This window comes from Thalassophryne amazonica, chromosome 23, assembly GCF_902500255.1.
Source record: "Thalassophryne amazonica chromosome 23, fThaAma1.1, whole genome shotgun sequence".
In the NCBI taxonomy this organism is placed as follows: Eukaryota; Metazoa; Chordata; class Actinopteri; order Batrachoidiformes; family Batrachoididae; genus Thalassophryne; species Thalassophryne amazonica.
In genome coordinates, this window is record NC_047125.1 from 32583942 (window position 1) to 32600202 (window position 16261).

Sequence of the window (16261 nt, forward strand, 5' to 3'; positions counted from 1 at the left end):
GTGTTCAATCATCTGACTTTACTTGTGGTTTTTGCAGAACACTGTACACTGAATCAATGTCCACTGAGTGCTGTTCTGCCTCTCGAGCGTCTTTCGGGCTGTCACAGTTGTCTACAGAGCGTTTATTTGGTTCCTGTAAAAGGCAATATATAGCAGTAGTATCTGTTTCATGAGGTTTTTCTGCTTCTGGTGGTGCTGTGTCTGTGGTCTGGTGGCACCGCACAGTGTCTAAATGGTTACACTCTGAATCAGGTTGACTGGATGAGGGTATATCGAGTCCAGGTTGGGGCCGTTCCTCCGCTTGCTGCCTTTGCTTTGAGTCAGGAGCTGCAGTCTCTGCCTGGAAATATGCAACATAAAATCCTTTACGTGACTCACTTACTTGTGCAAGTTTCTTCTGATACAAAAGTACAGATTCAAAAATATGCATCAGATAATGCAGTTTACCTCATGCTCGGTTGATTGTGCAGCAGAGATCCTTGTTGCAAAACAGGGAGTACACAGACAGATGAATGCACACATAATGATAATTATTACTATTACAAGTGGTTTAAGCTCCTCCTCTGGATTGGCTTCACTAAAACCTGGAAACAAAACAAAGCAGAAATTAGAAATCATGTGTTTGGGTTCTCTGTATCAAAAAAACAAAAACGTGTTACTAAATTAGCTAAGATCCTCTGGAGAGACATTATTGAGAGGGGCCTGTAGTTGGATTTAAGACTGCACAATTCATCACATTGTAATCAGAATTCCAGTGTCAGCCTGTGATGTCATTATATAACCCACAATTAAAATGCAGATTTCCCCCATCAGATGTTGTAGACTTTATACATTTGGTGAAGAACAATAAATGTCTCGTTATGCTGCGGTGGACATACGAGGTCTATTAGAAAAGTATCCAACGTTATTATTTTTTTTTAAAAACCATATGGATTTGAATCACGTGTGATTGCGTCAGACAAGCTTGAACCCTCGTGTGCATGCGTGAGTTTTTCATGCCTGTTGGTTGCGTCATTCACCTGTGAGCAGGCTTTGAGTGAGGTGTGGTCCACCCCTCTCGGCTATTTTTTATTGCGAATAAATGTCTGAACGATTTGGAGCTTTGCTGCATCATTTTTTTTCCAGAAACTGTGAGAGACCTCCAGGTGGACACAGTTAAAAAAATTAATATGGCTTTCAGGGACGATTTTATGGGGATTACACAGATTAAGGAGTGATCCAGACGGTTTAAAGACCGCCCACAACTGCTGAGAGCGCGCCGCGCTCCGAGCGCCGATCGACAGGCTGACACCCGCTGGAACAACCAGATCATTTACAACGTGAAAGCTTTGTTGATCCGGGACCTCGTGTGACTTCCACAAAAAGGCAGAAGATGTGGACATCAGCACTTTATCGGCACATTCCACCGTTACAGGAGTTTTTTCATGGCGCGGCACAAAACCATCTCGGTGTTGGTCTCTCAGGACAGTTTTCAGGTGGATTTCAGACGGATTCCGGTTGCTTTCCAGTCGTGTGATTATCCGATTGTGATTGTGCATAAGCTGGACATGCCCAAACATGTCCTGGAAGGCTTCATCATGGTGTTCCTTTGCGCCGAGCGGCTGCACCGCGACGAGCGGAACTCCTGTCTTAATGTGCGGAAAAAGTGCTGATGTCCACATCTTTTCACAATTCCTGTGCTAGTCAGATGACATACCGGATCAAGAAAGCGTCCAGTTTAAAAATGAACGGCACATTTCACTGTTACAGGAGTTTTTCTCATAGAAAGAGAAGCTGCTCCAACGCGCGTCGCGGTGCAGCCGCTCGGCGCAAAGCAACACCGTGATGAAGCCTTCCAGGACATGTTGTTATGTGTCGACGCGGGTTGAGGAGCAGACCTGCGTCTGACGGAACCCAACGCTAAAATAACCAGAAAGCGGTTCCAATAACAAAAACAATTTATTTATTCACCCTGTGGTGCATAATAATGTGTAAAAACTAAAATAGCGTCATTATGGTGGAGTGAAGGCTGACACGCTCTCCAGCGCCCAAAAGGATCAAAGCCCGGCGCTTCTGGACTCACAATTACCGCCAAACACCCCCCAGGTGGACACGACAAACCGACTCTCTGCGAAGGATAGAAGAGGTGAGGTAAGTCAGCAGTTACAACTAATATCCTTCAAAAGACACACACCATCAGCAACACATTCAGGTCTGTATTTTAAGCTTTATGCAAATGAGCAGCTTCTCACAACAGGTGGAGGATCACTTGTCCGCACGCCACAGCAGTGAGAAGCAAGCTGCACAATTCTCATCACAATTCAAATATACTGCGTAACAAAATACCAAGTTACTATCAACAAGTAGTCAAACAATTAATCACCTCTGATGTGTGCTGACAGCATGTGTCCCTCACCCTTCCTGCTTCACAGGCTCGATGTGTCAAACCCAGGCGTGGTCCTCAGCGTCTCACAAACGAACATCACAAGGTCGAGTTCCCGGAAATTCTGCTTGAATCACACATGACTTAAATGCAGAACGCCATCCAATTATCTGCTTCAGCTGAAAGTCTTTAAGGCTGCATGTGAGCACCATTCACAGGTGCTGCACATGATGTTGATGAGGGTGAAGGACTCTTCAGCCAGCACCATCTCCACAGACAAATCAGTTTTCATGCCACCTGGAGAGCAAAGAAAAGAAAAGAACACCAAAATGTCCAGCCACACCCCCCAACACACAACAGTACCCCTCCTTTAACGGGAAGCCTCCCGGTGACCGAACAGACCAGACCCGAGAACAGCACCTCCCTCCGGGGTCCTCGTCAGGAAGCAGACAGCAGGACAGGGCACCGCAGCTGGAAGGTCGGCTGGCATCAACAAAAACCCCAAAACAGTCCCTAGTATAATCCAACACACAAGAAAAAAACATAAAACCCACCCAAAACCTCCCCAGGGGACCGTCCCATCCAACCCCGGGAAGAAAAGAAAAACTCCCAAACGCAAAAACCCAACACAGCCCCACAAACACAATACAAACATAAATGCATAAAAGAAAAATAACAAACAACCCCCCCAGAACGATCTGCAGAGCCCAACCCCCCCCCCCCCCAGAAGGCCTTTACCGCCAGTTCCAGGAGGAACAGCCAGAACCAGAATCCCCAGGTGTACATGGAGCAAACGGCGCCCCCCAGAGGACCGTACCATCAACCCCAGGAGGTACCCTCCCCACAACCCCGGAACCCCAGACCCGGGCACACTTGGCTAGTCGGCCCCACAAGCCAATTCCCCCCCAGAGGACCGTCCCATCAACCCTGGAGGTGGAACCCGGAAGGAAACAAAACAAAATCAAAATCCAACCCCCGGAGGACTACCAAAAACAACCCCGGGGACAAATAAAACAACCGTAAACCCTGTTACCTTCCCCGGCACCCCGAAAGACCCCAGGTCCCTCCCAGAGCCCCTCGGCGGCTCAATTTCGGGGAACGGCTCAAAACATTAAGCCGTGGAAGGGAACAGGAAAAACTAACCCAGCCCCAAACCCAAGGCGCAGCGGAAAACCGGAAATACGTCCGGTGCCCCAACTTGACCATACCCCAGCCTCTCGGGAGGGGTGGAACTACCGAAATGGCGAACGGCAACAGATCGGCCCACCCCTCCGACTGAGGTATGTTCCCGCTGCACCACACCCCGGCAACACCAATGACAAACGGTACAAAGGCTCACCGAGGCTGGAGTGGAACCGGGCCCTAACCACACCAAGAAAAACGCCCCTAACACCCCCCCCCCCCCCCCCCCCCCCCCAGGTGCAGAGGTCTTCTGAGAACGCTCAGCGTGACCAACCTGCACCACCCCACAACCCACAAGATGAACGGTCTTGGGGCAAGTGAGGTTGGGGTTAGGGATGTAGGGAAATAAAAAACAACAAAATAAAACGACCCAAAAACCCAAACAGAAAATACCTAAAAACACATAAAAAATAACGATCAAGTGAGCCCAGACGGGCTTCTAACCGCCTAACGTTCACTCCACCAGACACGCCTCTGACTCCCCAAACAAATTATAACCCCTATTCAAAGAAAACAAAACATTAACCCATACAAGTTTTTTTTTTTGTGTGTGTGTGTGTGTTATTTTGCCTGTCCCAGAACACCTGGAGATACGTCACCATTATTTTTCTTGACGCTTATATGTCGGGGCAATACAGTGATCTCCGCTCGTCCGAGCTGCATGGGCTCGTCAGCAAGAGGAGCCAGAGGTCCCGTCGGAGGAGCCTCAGTGGGGCGAAGAAGAGGCGGCCCAGATCTGTGTCGGGGAAAGCCCCGAGACGAAAAAGCCCGCTCTGATAGCCGCCCTCTCTCGTGTCCACGCTCCTTCATCCGATCATCTAGACGAATCACCAACGATATTAGCTCATGTAAATCGTTTGGCTTGTCACGGACTGCCAGCTCGTCTTTTAATGACTCATTTAACCCATCTACAAACACTCCTCGTAAAGCTGCGGCATTCCAACCTGACTGAGCAGAAAAAATCCGGAAGTCCACGGAATACTCCGCCACACTCCGCCTCCCCTGCCTGAGATTCAGCAACCGTTGGGCAACGGTATTTGTTTTCACCGGATGGTCAAAAACCAGTCGGAACTCCCGGGAGAAATCCTTAAAGGATCCTAACAATGGCGAGTTGTTACTCCACAACGCTGTGACCCAAGCTAAGGCGTCACCTCGGAGCAAATTTGTCACATATGAAACACGGCTCCCATCAGAAGAAAAGGAAGCCGGTCGCTGAGCAAAAACCAATCAATCAATCAATTTTTTTATATAGCGCCAAATCACAACAAACAGTTGCCCCAAGGCGCTTTGAGAACATTGAACAGAGAACATTGCATCAAAAACGAAGCACAGGCTTAGACGTCTCCCGCATAAGGCTCCTGATGACAAATAATCGGTTCGGACGCCGAATCTCTGGGTGACGGAGTTATCTGCACCGGTATCGATGGTGCCGCAGCTGGAGCAGCAGGAAGCGGAACGGCTTGCGCTGCAAGCTCCGTAACACGGGCGTCTGTTTGTTTAATTTGGTTTGCGAGACATTTATTCGTTTGCTCCCATATTTTCTCCAAGTGTTCTTGAACTTTTTCGGCGAAAGGAACCGCCTCTGCCGCTGGGTCCATTATGGAATGGCCGGGAACTACTGTTATGTGTCGACGGGGGTTGAGGAGCGGACCTGCGTCTGACGGAACCCAGCGCTAAAATAACCAGAAAGCGGTTCCAATAACAAAAACAATTTATTTATTCACCCTCTGGTGCATAATAAAGTGTAAAAACTAAAATAGCGTCATTATGGTGGAGTGAAGGCTGGCACGCTCTCCAGCGCCCAAAAGGATCGAAGCCCGGCGCTTCTGGACTCACAATTACCGCCAAACACCCCCCAGGTGGACACGACAAACCGACTCTCTGCGAAGGATAGAAGAGGTGAGGTAAGTCAGCAGTTACAACTAATATCCTTCAAAAGACACACACCATCAGCAACACATTCAGGTCAATTAATTAATCACCTCTGATGTGTGCTGACAGCATGTGTCCCTCACCCTTCCTGCTTCACAGGCTCGATGTGTCAAACCCAGGCGCGGTCCTCAGCATCTCACAAGCGAACATCACAAGGTCGAGTTCCCGGCAATTCTGCTTGAATCACACATGACTTAAATGCAGAACGCCATCCAATTATCTGCTTCAGCTGAAAGTCTTTAAGGCTGCACGTGAGCACCATTCACAGGTGCTGCACATGATGTTGATGAGGATGAAGGACTCTTCAGCCAGCACCATCTCCACAGACAAATCAGTTTTCATGCCACCTGGAGAGCAAAGAAAAGAAAAGAACACCAAAATGTCCAGCCACACCCCCCAACACACAACACATGTTCTGTCATGTCCAGCTCATGCACAATCACAATCGGATATTCACACAACTGGAAAGCAACCAGAATCCGTCTGAAATCCACCTGAAAGCTGTCCTGAGAGACCAACACCGAGGTAGTTTTGTGCCGCGTCCCTCCGCTTCCTTTTCTATGAAAAAAACTCCTGTAACGGTGGAATGTGCCGATAAAGAGCTAATGTCCACATCTTCTGCATTTTTGTGGAAGTCAGACGAGGTCCCGGATCAACAAAGCTTTCACGTTGGAAATGATCTGGTTGTTCCAGCGGGGTTGGAGCCTGTCGATCGGCGCTCGGAGCGCGGCGCGCTCTCAGCAGTTGTGGCCGGTCTTTAAACCGTCTGGATCACTCCTTAATCTGTGTAATCCCCATAAAATCATCCCTGAAAGCCATATTAATTTTCTGAATGGTGTCCACCTGGAGGTCTCTCACAGTTTCTGGAAAAAAATTGATGCAGCAAAGCTCCAAATCGTTCAGACATTTATTCACAATAAAAAATAGCCGAGAGGGGTGGACCACACCTCACTCAAAGCCTGCTCACGGGCGAATGACGCAACCGACAGGCATGAAAAAACTCACGCATGCGCATGAGGGTTCAAGCTTGTCTGATGCAATCACACGATTCAAATCCATATGGTTTTTTAAAAAAATAATAAGGTCGGATACTTTTCTAATAGACCTCGTACATACATGTGTGTGTATTTGTATTTGTGTAAAATGCTTGCTGATCACGTTTCTCATGGATGTACATCACTGTAAACTCAGTTTCACATGAAAGTGTTATGTGTCGGACGCAGCTCGGAGAACCGACCAGCGTTTGAAGGGCCCAGTATGAAATAAGCAGAGCACGGTACAAAGGCTAACTGAATTTAATACATAACAGTGATACAAAAAATAACAAAAGAAAGTGCGGTCTGGCGTGGTGCGCTCCCAGCAGCGCTAACGGTCCGGAGCCAGAAGCTGTTCGGACCCAAGGACCCCGCCGACACCCCCCAGGTGGCCGCAACAAACCGAGTCTGTGAAAGAAGGAACCATTATGTGAGTCCACACTCTACACACAGAGAGAACACTTAAAGGTGTACAAACAGCAAACACTTCCTGGCTTGATTACTAATCAGCTTCCCAACCTGCAGGCATGGAACATCCAGTTCACAAAACTCCACTGCAGTGGAAGCCGATACATGACTAACATACAGCTCAATATAAAAAGGTGTGAGGGACACCACATTTACTGACTGTATAAATGTTAGTCACAAAATCTAACGTACCTCAGGAAGTGTGCTGACGAGCGTGAAACCTCACCCCCTCCTCTTTCACAGACCGTGCATCAAACCCTGGACGTTCTCTGCATCCACTGATGATGAGATGGCTCCCGAGACGACGATCTCACCCGTCTGGTCACAAGGTCGTGTCTCTGGCAAATACACACTGTACACTCCAGTCTTAAATGCCACCATGTTCCAATCCATATAGATGCACCTCAGCTGTGAGTCCTGACGAGCCGCAGGTGATCAGGGTGAGGTCCTGATAACCTCAGCAACACAGCCACTCAGTCCCAAATGCAAGCCACCTGGAAGGAAAAACAAAAGACAGAAACAAAAAGGCAGCCAGGCCCCCCAGCCATACAACAGAAAGGTGAAGTGGTTCCAAATGTGATTCAGTTGTGTGAGCCACTTTCTTTAGTGCTGAAATGTGCATGCTCAGTAACCAACGAGGCCCCGATTTATGATTTATTTTATTTACGTGTTAAAATGTGTGCAAACACCATCACTCCCGAAAAAATGTGCACACTGATTTATGAATAATACGCACTGAGGATTGCATCTTTATCAAGGCGAAAAGAAATTTGTGGGGTTGTGATTGCCTCTGTAATTGTGCATGTTTGATAACTCAGCCAGTGTTGTGCGATTAATGCAGACATGCATGAATCTAATTCAGTCATTCCCCATGAGCTGTTTGGGTTTGCATTCCTTTATTTTCCTTCTTTTATATTCCTTCTTCAAGACAAAAAACACCACAAATAATCATTAATTTATTCCAACGTAACCTATTTTTAAAAAACAACACATCCACTGCCTAAGTATGTAACAGAAGTAAGTAACCCTGAAATGCTTTAATTTTACCTCCGAGTACTAAAAGACCCCCCTGCACTCACCAGCCCCAGATTGCAACTCCTTTTCAAAACATGACATAACAAAAGAGCTGCAAAATGAGAATTGGTGCATCACATAGCAGTACCACCAATTTGTCTTATACTTTACTTAAATTTCTTCAATACATAGGCCTAAATATATTAAAATGTGTTTCAAAGTTTTTTGGTTTGATAACTAATTATTTTGGCAGTAACACAGTTTTTGTTGTTTTGCCTTTGCACACCAGCACAGCAGAGTTAAAATAAAGCAGTCGATGAGCTTGTAGTGTTGACTTTCAGCTTTCAGTATTGCATTTGATGCTTTAATGCTGATGGAAGAGATGTCCATCAAATGTTTTGTTGTTGTTGTTGTTGTTTGTTTGTTTTTTTTTGTGAACGGGGACAGATTAGGTTATTTGTGGTCAACTCTGCCTCCATTTGAGGAACGATATGGTTATGTAGAAATGCCATTTCACACTTACAAATTGCATCCATGCTTGCAGAATTATTGCTCGTGCTAACGTAGTTGTTGCCTCTGCAGACAATAGTTCTGTTGTCGTTGTATGTGGTGATGTTGAGCTGGTCGAACGATCTCTGAGACGCCCTGCAGCTGTCTTCATCACAGATTGACCTCAGCCACTCACTCTGGATGGAGCAGTTCACTGTGACATTGCAGAAGCCTGTGGATGGGCTGGAGTGCAGCACTGACAGCCTCAGAACAGGCCTGGGCACCGTTTCTGTAACAAATCAAACTGAGGAATGACAGGGCAAGTGTATCATCCTCTGGCGCCATCTGGTGGTTGCCATTGGAAATGCCGACATCGACTTGGCTGCTGATGCTAACATGCCTCACTGAACAGTTCAATTATGTTGTCATGTTGACAGAAAAATACTTTCTAGATAATCTGAAGGGGAGGAAAAATAACATTCTGGTTTCACATTAATTAAGAGGTTTTATTAACTTGACACAGGCTTTAGTGATGTGTGATTTTCAGTATAAATGAAGAATAAAAGACAGTTACTGTAGTTGCTGGTGGATTGTCAGCATATTGTTTGTGTAAATGTGTCCAGTGCTTTTAAGAATGTGGAATCGGTATAGTGGCACAGGTGACATGAATGACCAACAGTGATGCCGGTAACTCTAATCTGACCACTTTTTTTAGTAACGAGTAATCTAACGCGTTAATCTTTCCAAATCAGTAATCAGATTAAAGTTACTTCTCCAAGTCACTGTGCGTTACTATTATTTTTCATTGTGGGTCCATAGCAGCATTAAACTTGGTCTGTGGGCAGGAGGTCGGGGTTCGACTGAACTGCACACTTTAAGCGAGCTGTGAGCTTTTCATCCACGGTTTTTTGCAGCTGCTCGACTCGTCCTCACCTCATAAAGCGCGGTGATCAGCACACCTGCACTGAGCTTTACAAAGACATTTTTATACTTTTTTCTCCTTTATTTAGAATTCTGAGCTGAGCCGCTCCGTATCGTCTCGTTAAAAACAGCTGATCCTCCGCGACGCGTCAGCAACTAACACTATTTTCCACTCAAATGCACCTAAACTCTCTTTCTGAGGACCACATGATGTGAAAACGCAATAAAACTTTCTTACCTGTAAATCTGGTCCTGTTTTCTGCATAAATAAATGTTATCCATTCTTTGTGCTCAAACGCCAAAGCAGGGGCGAATCCAGATGGTATGGGGGGGTGGGGCAAGGTTGTGCCCCCCCACAACAGCCCTAGATTAAAGGTCCAGTTTTGAAGCCGTTTTTACTACAACTACTAATATTGCTTAAAATAATAATAATTTCGACAAGTAAAATGTTTAGAGAGAATTTAAATGTTAGAAAAATGTTAGAATTTAATAGTTACATTTATAAATAATGTAGGTTTGAAATTGCAAGTTTTACTGTTACAGTGCTGTCAACAGTTAAATATGAGGTCAAGAAAGATTATTTTACTTTTTATAAAACAAGTATTTATTTTCATTGAAGTCAAGAAAGGGTGACTATAAAGTGAGTTTTGGCAAAACAGGTATCATTGTCATGACGTGGATTGTTGTCGGCAGCTGGGGAAAGTAACTAAAAAGGTAACTAGTAATCTAACTTAGTTACTTTTACAATTGAGTAATCAGTAAAGTAACTAAGTTACTTTTTCAAGGAGTAATCATTAATCAGTAATTGGATTACTTTTTCAAAGTAACTGTGGCAACACTGATGACCAACCACGTGCACCCCGACCATGTGCAACAACACCACCATAGCGCCTCCAGTATCTCCCATATTGGCTTATAGCTGGTACTGTGCCTCCTGCATAAACTGCATGATGTAGCAATGACTAAGACCTCACGTCTGTATAGTTGGTGGGGGAGTGTTAAGGTGTTTTTTTCAACTGCTTTAAATTAGAATGACGCACATGTGGCCACATGCAGCACCACCAGGAAAAAAAAAAAAAAATGCAGCAGTCATTGTCTTTTTCAGAGCAGACGGCTTTAAGCCACTCAGATCACTTTAAAGTTGAAAATCCCTGAACTTTTCAGAAAGGTGTTGTGACATCACTGTAACACATTTTCAGGCAACCAGGAGATGTTTTTTTTTGTTTGTTTTTTTTGCTGATTTTTCACTCAAAATATATCACAGTACAGACAAAACACTCATCTGTGGTAGCAGATTTGACATAAACTTGGTGCTTGCAGAGGGTGAATACTTTTTTTTTATCACCGTACATTATGAGTTAGTTGTTAGCTGTTTCATTGTTGATTGGAAATGCGGAAACAACTGCGATGAAGCACTTGTGGGCGCTACCGCAGCACTTTCCACCATGTTATATAGGTACAAGTGTTATATGGCTGGGGGGGCCTGGCTGCCGGTTTGTTTGTCTTTTGGTTTCCTCCCAGGTGGCGTGCATTTGGGACTGAGTGGCTGTGTTGCTGAGGCTGTCAGGACCTCACCCTGATCACCTGCGACTCGTCAGGACTCACAGCTGTGGTGCATCTGGATGGATTGGAACATGTTGGCATTTAAGACTGGAGTGCACAGTGTGTATTGGCCAGAGACTCGACCTTGTGACCAGATGGGTGAGATCGTCGTCTCGGGAGCCATCTCATCAGCAGCGGATGCTGAGAACGTCCAGGTTTGATGCACAGTCTGTGAAAGAGGAGGGGGTGAGGTCTCACGCTCGTCAGCACACTTCCTGAGGTACGTTAGATTTTGTGACTAACATTTATACAGTCAGTAAATGTGGTGTCCCTCACACCTTATTGTATTGAGCTGTTTGTTAGTCATGTATCAGCTTCCACTGCAGTGGAGTTTTGTGAACTGGATGTTCCATGCCTGCAGGTTAGGAAGCTGATCAGTAATCAAGCCAGGAAGTGTTTGCTGTTTGTACACCTTTAAGTGTTCTGTGTGTAGAGTGTGGACTCACATAATGGTTCCTTCTTTCACAGACTCGGTTGTTGCGGCCACCTGGGGGGTGTCGGCGGGGTCCTTGGGTCCGAAACAGCTTCTGGCTCTGGACCGTTAGCGCTGCTGGGAGCGCACCACGCCAGGCCGCACCTTTTTGTTATTATATTTTCACTGTTATGTATTAAATTCAGTTAGCCTTTGAACCGTGCTCTGCTTATTTCATACTGGGTCCTTCAAACGCTGGTCGGTTCTCCGAGCTGCGTCCGACACATAACAGTAGTCTCTGGCCAAACATCACGGACCCAGCAGTAGCAGAGACGGTGACGCGCCGGGAAGGCGGCAGCAGACGTTCAGTGGTTATCCGGATCAGTTGCGGGGCTCTCCGCCCGGAAGGTGCGTGTTTGAGAACCCATTACTGGATACTGATTTGTGCTCTCTTGCAGCCGTGTTCCTGTGTTGTGCCTTATCCGTGGGTCGTGGTGGAGTGTGACTGGCGACGGCTTCGCGTCACACTCCGACCGGATAAGAGGTTTAAACGGGAGCTGCAAGAGTGCGTTTGTAATGGGTTCACGCGCACGGCGGAGCTCTGTTAGCACGGGTCGCTGGGCTTCCTGTGTTACAGTCGTAGCCCCGTTTCCCCGGACAAAGGTAACTACTGCGTCTGTTGTATCAGCTCCAGCGTTATTTAGTTGAGCACATTTTGGTTGTGTGTTGCACTCAGCTGCGCACATAAGAGCAGCTCGTTTGTTTTTTCTGTCGCCAAAGGGGTTTTTTCATTTTTTGCACTCTGGCTCCCCCTTGTGGTGACTGAATCACGTTACCGTCAAGCTCTTGAGTAGGAACAGGTGTGTTCCATTTGGTTGAGCTTGACGGTATAACTCACTGATTTGTTTTGTGTTAGTTCATTTTGTGTGGGTGTTGTTTGAGTTGGTTTTTGTGTGGAATTTTATTTTTTTTGTTGTCCACTATTTGTCTGGGGGTGTGACCCTGTAGCCTTTGCAAAAAAAAAAAAAAAAACACAAACAGGGACCCAAACAACTGTGTGTTGGTCTGTTTGTTTTTTCTTTTTGTTTCACATCCCCAGGGTTGGATGGAACGGTCCCCTGGGGGGGTGATGGGGTTGGTACTTGGGTTGTTTTTTCTTTTTGTTTTTTGTTATGCCCTCTCTTCTCCTCTGACTCCAGCCGGGTGTGCCGTAGTGTCGGCATTGCTGGAGGGGTGCAGTTAGGTTGTGCTGGGCGTTTCCCAGGTGGCCTCTGCACCCGGGAGGGGAGGGGGGGGGGGGGGGTTTGGGGTATTTTTTTTTTTTCCCCCTCCCAGTTTCCGCCCTCAGGGTTTGACTGTGGTGTCCTCTGGGGGGGAAAGGGCGTTGGGTCCATCTAGCCGTGGACGGCCGGGGCTGGGTCCATTAGTCATGCGGGGAGGCGTCTCCTGGGGTTGACGAGTGGTCCTCTGGGAGGCGCTGGTAGTCCCCGTGGGTGACGTTGGATCCCAGAGGGACCTCGGCCGTGGTTATTACTCCTGGAGCTGGCGGGTGGCCCTCTGGGGGGTGTTGGTCCCTGCGTGTCGTTTGGGGGGGAGGAGGGGGGGTATTTTGGCGTTTTTGTTTGTGGGCTCAAATTTGGGTTGTTTTTCTTTTCTCCCCTTCCCTGGGGTTTGATGGAGCGGTCCTCTGGGGGGGGGGGGGGTGTTTTAGTATTTTTGTTTGTTGGGTTGTTTTTCCTTTCTCCCCTTCCCTGGGGTTTGATGGGACGGTCCCCTGGGGAGGGGGGGTTGTTTTGGTTGTTTTGTTTTGTGACTGGTCACGCATGTTTGGTTGAAGGCTGACCGCACAGGTGTAGGAACTCCTGGCCACACCTGTGCTAAGACTGTCAGAAACAAGGGCAAAGATGCAGCCAGTTCAACCAGTCTGTTGGAGGATGAACGCAGACGCGGTTTCCAGCCATGGTCCCTGGAGGGGGGTGTTTCTCCTGGGCCAGGTGTGTGTGGTCGCCGGGAGGCTTCCCGTGAGGGTGGGGTACTGTTATATGGCTGGGGGGGCCTGGCTGCCGGTTTGTTTGTCTTTTGGTTTCCTCCCAGGTGGCGTGCATTTGGGACTGAGTGGCTGTGTTGCTGAGGCTGTCAGGACCTCACCCTGATCACCTGCGACTCGTCAGGACTCACAGCTGTGGTGCATCTGGATGGATTGGAACATGTTGGCATTTAAGACTGGAGTGCACAGTGTGTATTTGCCAGAGACTCGACCTTGTGACCAGACGGGTGAGATCGTCGTCTCGGGAGCCATCTCATCAGCAGCGGATGCTGAGAACGTCCAGGTTTGATGCACAGTCTGTGAAAGAGGAGGGGGTGAGGTCTCACGCTCGTCAGCACACTTCCTGAGGTACGTTAGATTTTGTGACTAACAGTTATACAGTCAGTAAATGTGGTGTCCCTCACACCTTATTGTATTGAGCTGTTTGTTAGTCATGTATCAGCTTCCACTGCAGTGGAGTTTTGTGAACTGGATGTTCCATGCCTGCAGGTTAGGAAGCTGATCAGTAATCAAGCCAGGAAGTGTTTGCTGTTTGTACACCTTTAAGTGTTCTGTGTGTAGAGTGTGGACTCACATAATGGTTCCTTCTTTCACAGACTCGGTTGTTGCGGCCACCTGGGGGGTGTCGGCGGGGTCCTTGGGTCCGAAACAGCTTCTGGCTCTGGACCGTTAGCGCTGCTGGGAGCGCACCACGCCAGGCCGCACCTTTTTGTTATTATATTTTCACTGTTATGTATTAAATTCAGTTAGCCTTTGTACCGTGCTCTGCTTATTTCATACTGGGTCCTTCAAACGCTGGTCGGTTCTCCGAGCTGCATCCGACACATAACAAGTGTGAGACAGCGATGTGTGAAATTGGGTAATTTTCAACCAGATGGACTCTTATTTTTTATTTTTTTTTATTTAAAATTTTTATTTATTTATTGCCCACATAGAAACACCCAGTGCTCCTCCATGACCCCCCGCCACTGCTAAGTGCTGCTACATAATGACCACTGTGAAATGCATAAAACGTGACCTGATGTTTGCCATGTCGGTCTTGCAGCCAGGCATTAGATGTGCATCGCATCAAAATAGGCAAAAAATAATTAAAATATCTTTTAATCACTTCAACCTCTACACTGAAATTGGTGTGTGTCCATCCATCCATCCATTTTCTATACCTGCTTACTCCAGTTTTCAAATGACTGTGTGTGTGAAGGTAAATGTGAGGTATCATTGTAAAGCCCATGTCATGTGTCATGTCAGAACATGTGCAGCACATACCTTGAACAATGAGCCTGTGAGTCTTAGTTGATGAAGTGAAGTTTGCGTCGTGAGAGTAAAAGGAATAGGTGCCGCCGTCTGCCTCAGTCAGTTTATTTAAACACAGCGTGCTCGTCTCAGAATTATACTTCACTTTCTTTTTGTATCTGGGGTTGATGCCCTGATCATCAACTATTACTGTGTCACCAAAATTCCATTTAGTACTGCGATGTGATGTTAATTTTCCAACTTCTAGACATATTGAGCTGCTTTTCATTCCGTAATGCATCACTGGAGGGTCCTTGGCTGTGATTCCTATTGAGAAAACATCAAAAATGCTCACAGTTTAGTAAGTAAATACTGTATTACTTTGATACACGTGTAACATTCATTGCAGTACTTTGCCTTCAACATCTACCTGCAGCCTTTTTTCTTTATTAAACTTCATATCATTGCAAAAACTATGCAAATAATTTTCATAGAGGTTTTGACATGAAATCTCATATAAATAAAATGTTAGTTTTCTTCTAGATTCCTCTTACCTGCAATAATACAACTCAGGAAAAGAAGCATTTTGTATCCTCTCATAATTCTCTGCGTGTGGCATCAGCGTATGACAGGAAACCAAGAATCAGTTATGCACAAAACTGTGACAACAGGTGCTGTGCCGGCATCCCCTGTGGGGTTTTTTTTTTCAACATATAGCTTTGAAGATTAACAGTAAAGAGAAACACATTCTTTGGTCTGACAGAAGCGCTTCAGTATCTACCAGGGATGGGTTTCAAACCACGACTACAAGAAATTGTAATGCAATACTTGCAAATGGTAATTTGGTTTTACACACACATACAATTCCAATTGCAGTGAAGTTGGGATGTTGTGTAAAATTTAAATAAAAACAGAATACAATGATTTTCAAATCCTCTTCAACCTATATTCAATTGAATACACCACAAAGACAAGATATTTAATGTTCAAACTGATAAACTTTATTGTTTTTGCGCAAATATTTGTTCATTTTGAAATGGATGCCTGCAACGCATTTCAAAAAAGCTGGGACAGTGGTATGTTTACCACTGTGTTACATCACCTTTCCTTCTAACAACACTCAATAAGCGTTTGGGAACCGAGGACACTAATTGTTGAAGCTTTGTAGGTGGAATTCGTTCCCATTCTTGCTTGATGTGTGACTTCAGTTGTTCAACAGTCTGGGGTCTCCATTGTCATAATCATTGTATTCTGTTTTTATTTACATTTTACACAACATCCCAACTTCATTGGAATTGGGGTTGTACACACATACACACACACACTCACTTATAATTTAATTTATTAATTTAATTTATTTTATTAATTTATATAGCGCCAAATCACGACAAAGTCGCACCAAGGCGCTTCACATAATTCACAACAACACAAATTAATCTAAATTCAAAATTAAAAGCAAGAAAAGCACAGTTAAAAGATAAAACACAGTAGAATAAAAAGAAATTACAAAGCAAACACAAACAGATTAAAAAATTAATAAGACAGTCTAAAAAAGTGGGTCTTCA

At 45.9% G+C, this 16261-nt stretch overlaps 1 protein-coding gene across 1 annotated transcript in view; it reads right to left on the minus strand.

The window, feature by feature from the left end:
• The window catches only part of LOC117504769, a 39499-nt gene extending 24161 nt beyond the window's left edge, over positions 1 to 15338 (minus strand). Inside the window, exons 1-4 of the mRNA XM_034164268.1 lie at positions 15251 to 15338; positions 14730 to 15023; positions 8516 to 8770; positions 448 to 584 (exon numbers count right to left, since the gene is read on the minus strand). Of these exons, the coding sequence (XP_034020159.1) occupies positions 448 to 584; positions 8516 to 8770; positions 14730 to 15023; positions 15251 to 15296 (732 nt within the window). The 5' untranslated portion in view covers positions 15297 to 15338. The remainder of the gene's footprint in view (positions 1 to 447; positions 585 to 8515; positions 8771 to 14729; positions 15024 to 15250) is intronic.
• Between the last annotated feature and the right edge of the window lie 923 nt (positions 15339 to 16261).